Consider the following 12660-nt stretch of genomic DNA (forward strand, 5'->3'; position numbering starts at 1 on the left):
GGAGTTCTAGAACTCTCCACACTGACTTCCAAAGCAGATAGATTGCCTACATTTTCACCAGCAGTACATAGGGTTCTGTCTTCCTCACATCCTCATTAGCATGTGTTCTTCTTTTTTTTTTCATGATAGCCATCTGACTGGGATGATGTGGAATCTCAATGTAGTTTCGATTTGTATTTTCCTGATGACTAAGGATGATGAACATTTCTTTTTCATATTAATTGGCCATTTCTTTGTTTTGAGAACTGCCTGTTCATTTCATTAGTCTATTTGATTGGTTTGCTTGGCTTTTGGTATTTAGTATGTTTAGTTCTTAATATAGATATTAGTCCTCTTGTCATTAGTCCTTCATCAAATGTATCTATAGCTGGCACATATATTCTTGCCCTGCTTTCTAGGCTGTCTGCTCACTCATTTGTTCCTTTTGCAGTGCTGAAGTTTTGTAATTTCATGCAAATCTGTTTATCAGTTCTTGGTTTCATTTCCTGATATAGGACTCCTTTTCAGAAAATCTATATTTGTTGTATTTTTCCTAGGTTTTCTTCTAGCTGTTTCAAGTATTACATTATGATATTTGATACATCTTAAATTGATTGTAGGTAAAGGATGAGAAATAGGGATCTAGTTTTATATTTTTACACATGGACACCCATTTTTCAGCACTAGTTGTTGAAGAAGGTATCTTTTTTTCCAGTGTGTATTTTTGGTATCTTTGTCAAAGGTCAAAAGGCTTTATTTTATTGCATTGATCTGTCTGTTTTGTTTCTTTGGCTTTCTCGTATAACTTCAAATTGGGTAAGGTAATATCTCCAGCATTGTTCTCTTTGCTCAGTATTGCTTTGCTCTTTGGCATCTTTTGAAACATAGACTGTAAGAATCACTGTGGCATGTTATTTAGAGTCTTTTAGGTACAAACCTATGGGATGGCATAACTGTTTTCATATGAATTTTAAGACTTAGTTTTCTATGTCTGTGTAGAATGTCATTGGAGATTGCATTGAATCTGTAGATTTCTTTCAGTAATATAGTCATATCAATCCTACTAATCCATGAGTGTAAGTGTTCTTTCCCTCTTTTGGTCTCTTCTTCTGTTTTTATCTTGAGTGGTTTTAATAATTTCAAGGTAGAGGTCTTTCACTTTTATAGCTAACTTTATTCATTAGTGGGTTTTTGTTTTGTTTCAAACTATTGTGAATAGAACTGTTTGCTTAAGTTCATTCTTGCCAAGTTCATTATAGGGGTATAAGAAAGCTACCAATTTTTATATGTCGACTTTGTGTCTTGCTACTTTCAAAGTGTTTATTAGTTCTAAAAATCTGGTGGAGTTTATAGTCTCTGACATACAGAATTATACTGTGCAAATAAAGGTACATTGACTTCTTCCTTTCCTATTTGTTTCCATCTGTTATTGCTCTAGTTAAGACTAAAAGAACTCTATGAAATAAGAGTAGAGAAATTAGACATTCTTTCTTTTCCTAGGTTAGTGAAAATGCTTTGATTTTTGTTTATTTTCCTGCTTACAGGTTGCTTATAGGTGTCATATATGCCCTTTTTGCTATAACTCTTAGATTCTTCAGGGCCTTTATCTCGAGGGGTTGTTCTCTTATCAAAGGCCTTTTCTACATCTGTTAATATGATAAGGTGATTTCTGATCTTTGTGTAATACTATGAGGTATTTTGTATATTTTGTACTGTTCTTGAATTTCTGAAATGAAACTCAGTCATGGTGAATATTTTTCTTTCCATTTTATGTGCATGAGTGTTTTGCCTGTATGCATGTCTGTACTCCATGTCTGTGCCACTGGAGGTCAGGCTTTGGATCCCTAGGAACTGGAGTTACAGTTGGTTGTGAGCCACTGTGTGGGTGCTAGGACATGAATCTGGGTCCTCTGGAAGACTGAACAGTGCTCTTTACTGTTGAGCCATCTCCCCAGCCTCATGAATGATCTTTTTGGTGTGCTCTTGAATTTGATTCACCAATATTTTCTCAAAAACCGTTACGTCAGTGTTTATCAGGGATAATTGCCTATAATTTTCTCTTTTGCCTATCTACCTTGGGTACTAGGGTAAGACTAGCCTCATAAAATGAATGTGGTAAATGCCTTCCTTTTCTATCTTATGCAATGTTTTGAAGAGTGCAAATGTTACCTTTGTTTAAAAGGCTGGTGGCATTTATTAGTGAATCCATTTAAAACTTTTTTTAAACTTGAGCAACATTGGTTACTCTTTTAATCTACTAAAAGTTGTTTATATCCTCTTGGTATAATTTTGGTTTGGTGGTAAAAGAGTATTGGCTTAATGGGATTGCGTTTTCATTGAAATAAACTTGAAAGACATGATTAAGAAAACACTATTAAGAAAGAAATGTTCTTCATTGGTGGTGATACTTATAAAGATAAGATCCTGTGGTCAGTAACTGAAGAAAATAGAGCAACAGATCACTCAAGAGTGAGAAGGGAAAGGAAGTGGGAGGCCATGACATTGTTTTCATCTATATGTAAATACTATGAAGTAAGTCCTCTAAACCAAAGCCTTAAATGAATAAAACACAACCAAGAACACGTAGTAAGAAATTCAGAAAGATCACGTAGCTGATGAACTGGGTGTGCATCAGAAAAGGAACGCTTTTACTGATTGGCTTCAGAGGAAATGACATTTTTCACCTTGTTGGATTTCACTTATGATAAGAGATGAAGAGTTAAGACTATAAGAGACTAAAAGCCATGAATCAGAAGCTCAGACCAGACCCAAAGAAATCTGAGATAGGATTGGGATTTAATTCAAACAAGGGAAAATACAAATGAGTATTCTGATGAGCATTTGGATAAAAAATAGGTGATCAGAAAGATTTTGATTTATAACAACAATGACTAAGGTAAATGGTGATCTCATCAGTAGTATAGTTAGCCTTGATGACTCTCAGTAAGATGGGGCTTTATTAATTATGGGGTCCTACTAGTGTCATTTTCATAGTGAGGTAGCAGCTTTGGTTTCCTAGTTACAGAGTCAATAAATAGTAAGCATTTAATTTTTCAGGTTACATGGAAAATACATGGGCAAGTCTCTTCCCTTTTTACAGATTAGGAGTAGCAAATTTGATTTTGTCTATTTTGAGTACATCAGGCTCAAAGCCAGACCTAAAAACCAGTACTTAGATATTTACATAGTCAATGCCCAATTAAAAAAATGAGCGTATTTTATTAATATGTCTCTGTCCTTTATGAAGCAGCACAAACATAATTACCACTTTCTTTGGAGTACTTTCAAATAATCCATTGTTGTCTGTTATTCAGCTTAACATTTCCTAAATTAAGTATTTACTAATAATTCAGAGATGACTCTGCACTTAATCTAATGGGGGAAAACTGTCAGTCATGATAAGAATGCTAAAATCGAAATAAAGAGCGATGTAAGATGCTGTAGATAAACTTCTTAGAATCTCTAGCATTTAGGATGATTGTTGGTGAACAGATGAGACTTTCCCTTGCAAGGGTATTCTAGACTAAAGGATTTGACTGTAGAAAAAAGTGTGTATTATGTTAAAAAGCATAAAATAAGTTGATACTAGGCTTCCATCAGTCATTCTACATCTTCTGCAGCTTTAGCAGTAGAAGGTTTCTAAGACTGGTCTAAGCTAGTATGTCTTTTTTGCAAAGTGACTCAAGCAGTGACGTAAAGCAACATAGGGGGCGAAGAAAGGAAGTGGATGGAAAGTGAGCAGAGCAACAAATTCTTAATAGTCCAGATGAGACAGAGAAGGTATAGTGACAACAAAAATGATCAGGAGGAAAAAATAGGATTTAGTAGAATGACAGAATTTGGCAAAGGGTTGTGAAGGACTGTTTTGGTATAGGAGTATATTGAAAAAAAGTTTTTTGTTGTTGTTGTTTTCCTAACCTCAGTTACCATTAACAGTCTTTCTTTCTTGGAGCATAGTTTAAAATGAAAGGCAATCATATAAAGTCTAAATTGCTACCATCAATATATTTGTTTTTTAGTGTGAAGAAACTAGTATGTTAATGATGGTTTACATAACTGCTGAAATTAGCTGCATTTTCCTCAAGACTCTTAGTTATCAGCTTTCCTAACTTGCATGGTTGGGGGCAAAAACAAATTAGAAGTGTCTACAAAAAAAAAAAAAAAATGAAGGTACACAAGGGTTTTGACTCTTTCCTGGGTGTTCACTAAGCTGCCAAAACCATGGACACTTGAGTCTAATGAAATTAGTCCTATCATATTTTAGAAATTGAATATTACTATTTTTTTAGTTTAGTATTTTTCTTTTCATCATTCAGCCTCAAAAAAAATTGATCAGCTTTTTTTCTGAGAAAAAATGGAAAATGGTCAGTTTGTAGATTAGAATTTAATATGGTGGGATTATTTAAGGAAACAAATATATGTATCTATTTTGACTATCTCTACTCAGAACTTAACTTCCATGAGAGAAGGAACTTAGCATTTTCATCACTGTATTACCAGCTACTGGGACATCTTGCACACAAAATTTCTCAGAAAATAGTGAAAAAAACCTAAGAAAAGTTATGTAGACTCATGATCTATGATACAGGAATAGCAAAAGGAAACCCAATTTTTTAATCTAGTCTTTATACATACTGATATTATTCATAAATCCATTATTCTTCTGCAAATATGTAGATATTTTATGTCTTAAAGTTGAATAGATTCCTCTATGAAATTTAGATGTGTTAGTTAATATGCTAATTATTATATTAAAATGTTAGGATACCTTTGGCAAAATTTTTACATACATAATATTCAAGGTTTCAATGTGCTGTTAAAGAATACTGTATTAAAAATCTCTTCAGTTTATTTTATTGAAAACGTCTGATTTTGTTTTTGTTTTTGTTCAGTTTTAATCGCTTGGATCTACCACCATATAAGAGTTATGAACAACTAAAGGAAAAACTTCTTTTTGCAATAGAAGAGACAGAGGGATTTGGACAAGAATGAATGTGGCTTCTTGTCTTGGAGGAGCTCTTGCATTTAAATACCCCAGCCAAGAAAAATTGCACAGATAGTGTATATAAGCTGTTCATTCTGTACAGTTAATTTTCTGAATCTTTCAAAGTATCAATGTTTTCCGTTCTTCCACAGAAATATGCAAAACATTTCATCATTTTCTACTTTATTTATTGTTCCCTTGAAATGACTGACCAGGAAAAAGATCATCCTTAAATTTTGAAGCAAGCAAGAGAATTTATTAAGAAGTATATATCTATATAAGCATATGACAGTGGCTCTAGTTTTATAGAGCACCAGGTGTACTAAACATGGCAGCCATTCACTCACAAAGCTCTGAATTTGCTTTGCCTTGTTTCTTTTAATCCAGAGGAAAAGTGCAAATGTTCCATGTTCTTCTCCCTAGGTGACATCTGATTGTATTTAGTTGCATGGCTGTTCAGGAAGGTATTTAGGGCTTAGGCCAAGTCTTTAAGTGTATTTTTAAAATGCTGCTGGCTTTTCTGAAGACAAGTACTTCAATTTACCGAGTTCTAAATGAATAGAAAAAAAAAAAAATCTCCCATCATTGTTATATCAGTAAACACAGAAGTCATGTAATAGATCCAATAGTGTCAAGGAGCAGCTGGAATTGATTTGGTGAGCAGCAGAGGTCTATTTACATGTTACTTTGGGATGCTGGATATTTGTGGAATTTCAAAGAATCAGGCATTTCTGTACTTAACATTTTTAAACTTGTAATGTGTTTCAAATTTAATTAATAATAAATTGATAGTTTAATACTTAGGGATATATAAATGTACTGAACTTTGATGCTTTTGTGCTCAAGGTTTAGTTTTATGAAATTAGAGATGTAATTAAACTAAATGGATCAAAAAGCTGCATAAGTATTTAAATATTCACAATAAGAACTTTCTATTAGTGTCTACATATCCCCCTTTAAAATTCATGAAACTTGTTTCCAAATTCAGTAGGTACATTAAAAAATCCTTTGTGCCCCCCATTTTATATAGTTCAAGTTTTCTCCAAATAACACTGATTTTCATTATGAGGGCATTCATGGTGTATGAAAAAATTTAAAATCTAATGTGAATGATATTGCTACTTTTAGCAAACTGGGCTTCCTAATTAATATAAAAATATTTTCCATTTTTATCCTTCTTTCAATATGCACTTCAAAGTTCATTAACTTAAAATTTTGTAACTATGAAATTCACTTAGAATTACAACTTCTACTCACTAGTTTAGTTTTGCCAAGATTTTATTTTTCTACATATTTAGATTATGTTCAATTTTATTCAAAATTCAAAAAGGAAAAATAAAACCAGTAATTTTCGTAGTTGATAAACTACAGAAAATCTGGTTATTTTCAAGCGTAAAGAATTTTTTTTAATCCTAATATAAGACAAGTAATATAGTAGAGGATGGCCAGTCTTTAAAAGTATGCATAAATTATTCTGTAAAATAATAAACTTGCTATGATCGAAAGTATTGGCTTTCATTCAGTGGAGGTATTTGAGACTATCATTTTGCAGATATGGTTCAAGGTGGCTTTCAGGTGGCATTTCAGGGAGCTGGTTCTTTTTGTTACCTCACACTGGTAACAGCCCATAAGACCAAACCAGTTTTCTGGTGAAGACTAGTTTGCAGACCTCATCAGTCCCGTCTATCTTTCATATGCAGTTATATTTTTAATACATACAGACTTGTCTTATCTTCTCAGTAGTGAACATAAAATCAAAGAGATGTAGTTCACCTCCTGTCTTCTCTCCTTCCCATCCCCATTCTGAACTGGACCCACTATACAGTCATAACAAAATGGGAGATGAGGGAGACTTAGAGATGGGCTAATAATACGTTATAATAGTGATGGTCCCAACATCATCAATAAATTGAGCCTAGGGAATGGGTCATAGGCTTAAAACAATTTTACCAATCAACTCAGCCTACTGAGTTGGGGAAAGAACCTACTATTTGGTTTTTTGTTTTGTCCTTGTCTTTTTTTTTTTTTTTTTTTCTTTTCTGTACTTTCTAGGCAGTTGAAAATAAAAATAACTATTTCCTCAAGCTGATTTCACCCAGTTCTCCTGAAAACTAAATAAGGTGTTATATATCTACTCAATTGCCAGACACCCTTGCTTTTGTTTGGGGTTGCAAAGACCCTAACGAGTAAGCTGTTTCTGAACTGAGAGTGGTAATGGGGTTTCCCTGGATCTGAAAACTCTTAAAATTGTATGCCCAGAGCTGTCTCTTCAGGAGACTCTGGTTCTTGGAGAACCATGTAGATGCTCCTGCTACATTATTGCTACATGTTCGTTTTCTGGAACAAGGCCTAACCTTACCCTGTGGCTAGTCATGTTTCCTGCACTACAGTATTATCAGTAAACTGATGCCAAACAAACATAGTTTATTGTAGGCTTATTGTGTCTTAACATTTAATTAAACATTAACATGATCTAGTAAACAATGAAGAAGCAAAACAAATCAGTTATTGAAACGTGAAATGAAAGTTCTCCTGTAACATGCCCTACTTCTTAATCTGTTGAACATAGAGATCAAGTTTAATGTCAACTGGGAATTTGACATAAATCTAAAAGTGCAATGTACTAAATAAATTCTAAAAGCTCTACTCCAAAATTCAACCAAGGAGAATGCAAACTAAAGTGATGATAGTATTTCTTTTTAAAGCAGTAATTCTATGTTTTTCTCATGAACTATTTATTCTCTTGGTCCTTGTGGTTAACTTGGTGTTTTGTTTTCATTATGCTTTTTTAAAGATGAGACAAATCTGACAAGCTATGTTGTAGCATCCATTGCCTGTTGATGGTTCACACTGGGAGTATTTTGTTATCAAGAAATGACAACAGATTCACTGCCGAATATGAGGGGAAAGGGGACAACCAAATAACCAAGAAGACCCCCAGGTTTTCCCTGGTGTGCTCAAAGGCCTATGCTCCCCTAGCCACTGCACTACCAATAAACAAATCCAAATTCAGCTTTTATGCAGTCCTCAAAGGTAGGAGACACAGTTAAGGAGAGGAAATCACCCATTGCTATGTCTGTAGTATGTTTAGCATAGAGAATACAACAAACTATGTGCATGGGGAAATTTACCTTCTCAAACAAAGTGAGGTCTGGATTGCACACAGAGTCAGATGGTAATTTTATAGGAAGGAGAGATAATGGCATTAAAGGGTGCATTCTCTGAGCAGTGGTCTCACCCTTGGGCCCACATCAAGAACCAAGGTGAAACCTTATGAATAAGGCTCCTGGAAGTAAAAACAAGAACTTAGAAAATACACAGAATCTCTGTGTCTTCCTGGTCATTTATCCCATGTAGGAAAATAATTATATAAAAAAATAGGTCATAACAGCTTTAAAATTTTATTTATTAGTATATATTCACTATACAAAATAATGGGTTTCACTGTGACATTTTCACACGTGCTCTGACATGTCCAGCCCACCATTACCTCCTTCCTCTTCCCAAGTAATCTGCCTTCTACTTTCATGTCATTTGTTTGTTTGTTTAATTTGGATCCACATGCAGTATCCATCTGAGCTTATATAGACTTAACAAGATCATCTTCAGTTCCACCCTTTTGGCTGCAAATGAGGTAATTTCACTTTATGACTGAATAAAACTGGTTTGTTAATATATACATTTTCTTTGTCCACTTGATAGACATCTACACTGATTCCATAACTTGTTTGTGAACAATGCCACAATAAACATGAATGTAAAACATCTTTAGTTTTAATAGCCAAAAATCAGAAAAAAATCAAATACCTTCAACAGGTGGATACAAGAGTATATCCATGTAATAAAATATTAACACTAAAAGGAAAAAATATTGATTGAACTTAATTGTTATAAGAGGATCTGGCTAAGTGAAAAGGCACAATCTCAAAAGGTTGTATTCCAGAAGATTGCATTTGCCTAAGAGTCTTGAAATGACAAATGTATAGCAGATTAGCTGTAGGGTGTGTCAGGAATATAAGAGGGACTGGAAGTTGCTGACTATGGCTATATAGAGCACTAGATGTCTGAGTAAAACAAATCTGTATCATGTCTGTGTTGGTAGTTATAAAAATTTGTATAATGAGGTTACTAAGAACTAGACATAAAATGAGGACATCTAAAAGTTGTAAAATTTGAATTAAGATCTACAGATCATACCAGCATGTTCTTAGTTTGTTATAAAACCATAGTTACATGTCATCCAAGGGCAAACAGGAAGAAGGGTATTCAGAACCTGCTTGTACTATATTATGTAATTTCTTGTGAATCTTAATTATTTTAAAATAAAGAAGGTCTATAAAGCATCAGAAGATAGATCCTCTAATCCACAAAAGTCTTCATTACTGAAAAATACCTTGTTTCACAAAAAGAACTCTCCAGAAATAATTTTTTGTGTGTGAGTGCTAGGGATTGATTCCAGGACCTTTGAGGTGATAACAAAAATTCACTAGAAAAGCCATTCTAAGGGATAAACCCACAGAAGCAGCTGGGATCCATATCTGGTTAAAAAAAAAAAAAAAAAGCCCTTATTTAAGAAGTACAAGGACCTGGATGTAATGTAAAAAACTTAAGTTCTTTAGCATAATATACTAATGTGAATATGAAAGGTAGCTAAACTTCACAACTGAACAATTAATTCTTGAAGATATGAAGTGGCTGCTGACAAAAGTCAGGAAGGGAAAAAAATGAAGAAAAAGATAAAACAAAACAAAAAACCCAAACCCCAGAGCGTGCAAATGAAGACAATTATCATGTTTTAAAGCAAAACAAAATGTATCAAAAATGGAAATGAAAGTAGAAAATGAAACAAGTTAATTTCAAAGTCATGAATATGAAAGCCAAAGAAGACTGAATATAATTAACTGGAGTCCAGAAGACAAGATGAAACATGGATTCTCAGAGGCTGATCTGGAATGAAGGACAGTTGATAACAACTGGATTGGCCTCTCCAAATGTCTATGTTGTAAGATGTGGGAAAAATTTTCTGTACTAAAACCATCTGCTGCAAATCAAATTCTTGTCTCAAAAAGCAGTTTTTTTGGACAGTTAAGGGAATCTGAGTATGTTTTGTTATGAGATAATGTAATAGGTGTGGTGATGTATTGTTTTGGAAGATGTAGTATTTATTCTGAAAAGCATAAGGCACAGCTGAGACACTTAAAGGTATGATATCTGTAATTTCAAAGGTTTAAAAATCCATTATATATGAATAAGATATACATATATAAATAGGATATAGCAAAGTATTTACACCTTAAATCCAAGTATAGGATGTATTTCCAACGTTTGAAAGTTTACATGGTAAAACAGGTACAGCACACACCTACACATTTTGCTGTAATTTATTAAAACTTTACAATTCTCATGTCTTTTGGAGAAAATATGCCTATACACATTCTCTCATTTGTTTAGTGTAAGTGGCATTCAAGCTTCAGGTGTTACAAAATGTTAAGTTTGCTGTGGTGGTGCCTCAGACTGAAGTGATAGCACCTTGCCTGTTAAATACATCTATTTCCTTCTCACCCTGAAGAGTGTGTCCCTCCATTCTATAAAGGATTACAATTTGTCAACTGACAAATTCAACCCACACATGAAGCTATAACACATTTTAAAAAGGAAAAGCTTCCATAATATTTTTTCTTATCTGGGCTGACTTCTATGACACATCACTTAGGTTCTTTATGCCAGGAACCCACAACATCATAAACACCTAACTCTTGTTTTACGTTTTCTCTAAGATAGCAACTTTCAGTCAGTTACAACATGAAAACCATTCTCTCATATGCCACCTGTTCACAAAGGCTTCTTTTAAAAACCTCTCATCCTGATGTGATCAGTTCTTACATATCCCATACCATTTTTTCCTATTGGCATTCCAAATTGAAAATGTCTGTATGAACCAGAGAAGTGTATTACTGCTACTCTTAGGGCAATGTGGCAGTTTCTTTTACCCATTTACTTGTGAAGAAACCCAGAATTTTGTACATTTATTGTGTAAAATGGTCACACATCAAAGAACTAGGAAAAAAAGCCACAGAATCATTATGGTTAATGTATCATTTTTATAAATCAATGAAGTGCAAAGTGTTAGGTACATTGTTGCCTTCTCCAAAAAATTCTCAGTTCTTGTCACAAACCTGTAAGCAACTGAGCAGCTTCTGTCTGTATCTAAAGTGAAAAAAAAACACATTACATATAAATAGTGCAGCCAGAAAATGAAAATTGTTAATTAGACTGGTTTCTAGGAGTTTCAAGATAATAAAGACAGGACATGGTATGAATAAGGTCTCTGGATAGTGATGATTAGATGAAACTCCAAGAGAACTCTAGTTCATTCTCTTAACCTTCCATATCCTGACCCCAACCCCATTACCCCAGTGTCAGAAATTGAACCAGGTCTTTATGCATGTCAGGTAAGCATCTATGGCTGAGTTGACTCTTACATTTTAGAAATCACATCTGATTTTATATATTTATATATATATATATATATATATACACACACACACACACACATCAATTAATTCTGCACTGCAGCAAGCAACTTATAACATTTGGTGATAGTAACTAAAGAGTTCTCATGTTAAACTGTAAAGGTAAATAAACAAATGGGCACTTGTACTTTCCACAATACTATGCATTTAAACAATTATACTTCTAAAGAAGTTCTCAGTTCATTTATTTACGAATGCCTCAATGAAAGCCTATCTGCCTTACTTTATTACAGATATTTTACCTGTTTATCTTCTTCTGTGTGTGCTGGATAACCCTTGGCTTTTACCAGCCAGAAAGCAGCAAGCTTTTTGTTGTTTAGCTTCAAGTATGTCTTTCCTAAAAGCAGCAAGTTTTTGCTGTAGAAGTTTGGATCCACTGTACATAAGGAAGAGAAACAAAGTCAGCTCCAGAGAAATAGTGTTTTTATTTTTATAGGTTTAAATTTTTTGGTCTAAATTCTAATAAAATTGTGTGGTAAAACAATGATTAGGCTAATATAATTATTTTGTTCAATTGTTACCTTTTAAAAGCCACCCTAAGATAATTATGTATTGAATATACTTATGGGCTCCATATATTACTATACCAAGGTCTCACTTTAAGAATTAAATATATGGTATCTTCATGCTGATAGAACATGAGCTATATAAGAACCATTTCCTTTTTAAACCACCCATCCTTATTATATTCCAATTGCCTAGAATAGTGTAGGGAAAGTAATATACTTAGTGCATTTGTTCAGTGAATGAGGGAATGCATGAAGTCATGGTTAATATAAATTTGATCAATTTGTTAAATGTCTCCTATACTTAGGTACAGAGAGGGAAACATGAACACAACTAAATACTTTGCCAGATATAAACTTATGCACTATAAGAAGTCACATTTAAAAAAAAAAAAAACAAAAAAAACGACAACTAATTGATAAACATCTTGGAGGATGAACAGGATTTTAACAGATATAGTAGAGAATATTCTTGGTTGAAAGAAAAGTACAGACAAAGCTTAGCAATGTGAGAATAGAATAGTGGTTACCAGGAGCTGGATAGGGGATCACAAAAGTAGGGAAATATTTTTAACAATTTACTATATATTTTTCAAAGACTTACAAGACTCCAGTATTTCCCAATACAAAGATGACATATGCTTGAGATGGAGATAAC

At 33.5% G+C, this 12660-nt stretch overlaps 2 protein-coding genes across 9 annotated transcripts in view; one reads left to right on the forward strand and one right to left on the reverse strand.

The window, feature by feature from the left end:
• The window catches only part of Wwp1 (WW domain containing E3 ubiquitin protein ligase 1), a 121061-nt gene that overhangs the window by 98910 nt on the left and 9491 nt on the right, over positions 1-12660 (forward strand). For 3 of the 5 annotated variants that reach the window (XM_028885165.2, XM_028885167.2, XM_028885166.2), the window contains exon 25: positions 4872-9524. The exons of the other annotated variants lie outside the window; for them this stretch is intronic. In XM_028885165.2, coding sequence (XP_028740998.1) covers positions 4872-4971 — 100 coding nt within the window. In that variant the 3' untranslated portion in view covers positions 4972-9524. Of the gene's footprint in view, positions 1-4871; positions 9525-12660 lie in introns of those variants that run through there. 5 annotated transcript variants of the gene reach the window in all.
• Rmdn1 (regulator of microtubule dynamics 1) overlaps positions 11045-12660 on the reverse strand; it is a 34438-nt gene continuing 32822 nt past the window's right edge. For 2 of the 4 annotated variants that reach the window (XM_028885169.2, XM_028885170.2), the window contains exons 9-10: positions 11739-11872; positions 11045-11170 (exon numbers count right to left, since the gene is read on the reverse strand). In XM_028885169.2, coding sequence (XP_028741002.1) covers positions 11132-11170; positions 11739-11872 — 173 coding nt within the window. In that variant the 3' untranslated portion in view covers positions 11045-11131. Of the gene's footprint in view, positions 11171-11738; positions 11873-12660 lie in introns of those variants that run through there. The other 2 variants (XR_005090792.1, XR_003736233.2) reach the window with 2 other exon arrangements.

This window comes from Peromyscus leucopus, chromosome 2 (assembly GCF_004664715.2).
Source record: "Peromyscus leucopus breed LL Stock chromosome 2, UCI_PerLeu_2.1, whole genome shotgun sequence".
In the NCBI taxonomy this organism is placed as follows: Eukaryota; Metazoa; Chordata; class Mammalia; order Rodentia; family Cricetidae; genus Peromyscus; species Peromyscus leucopus.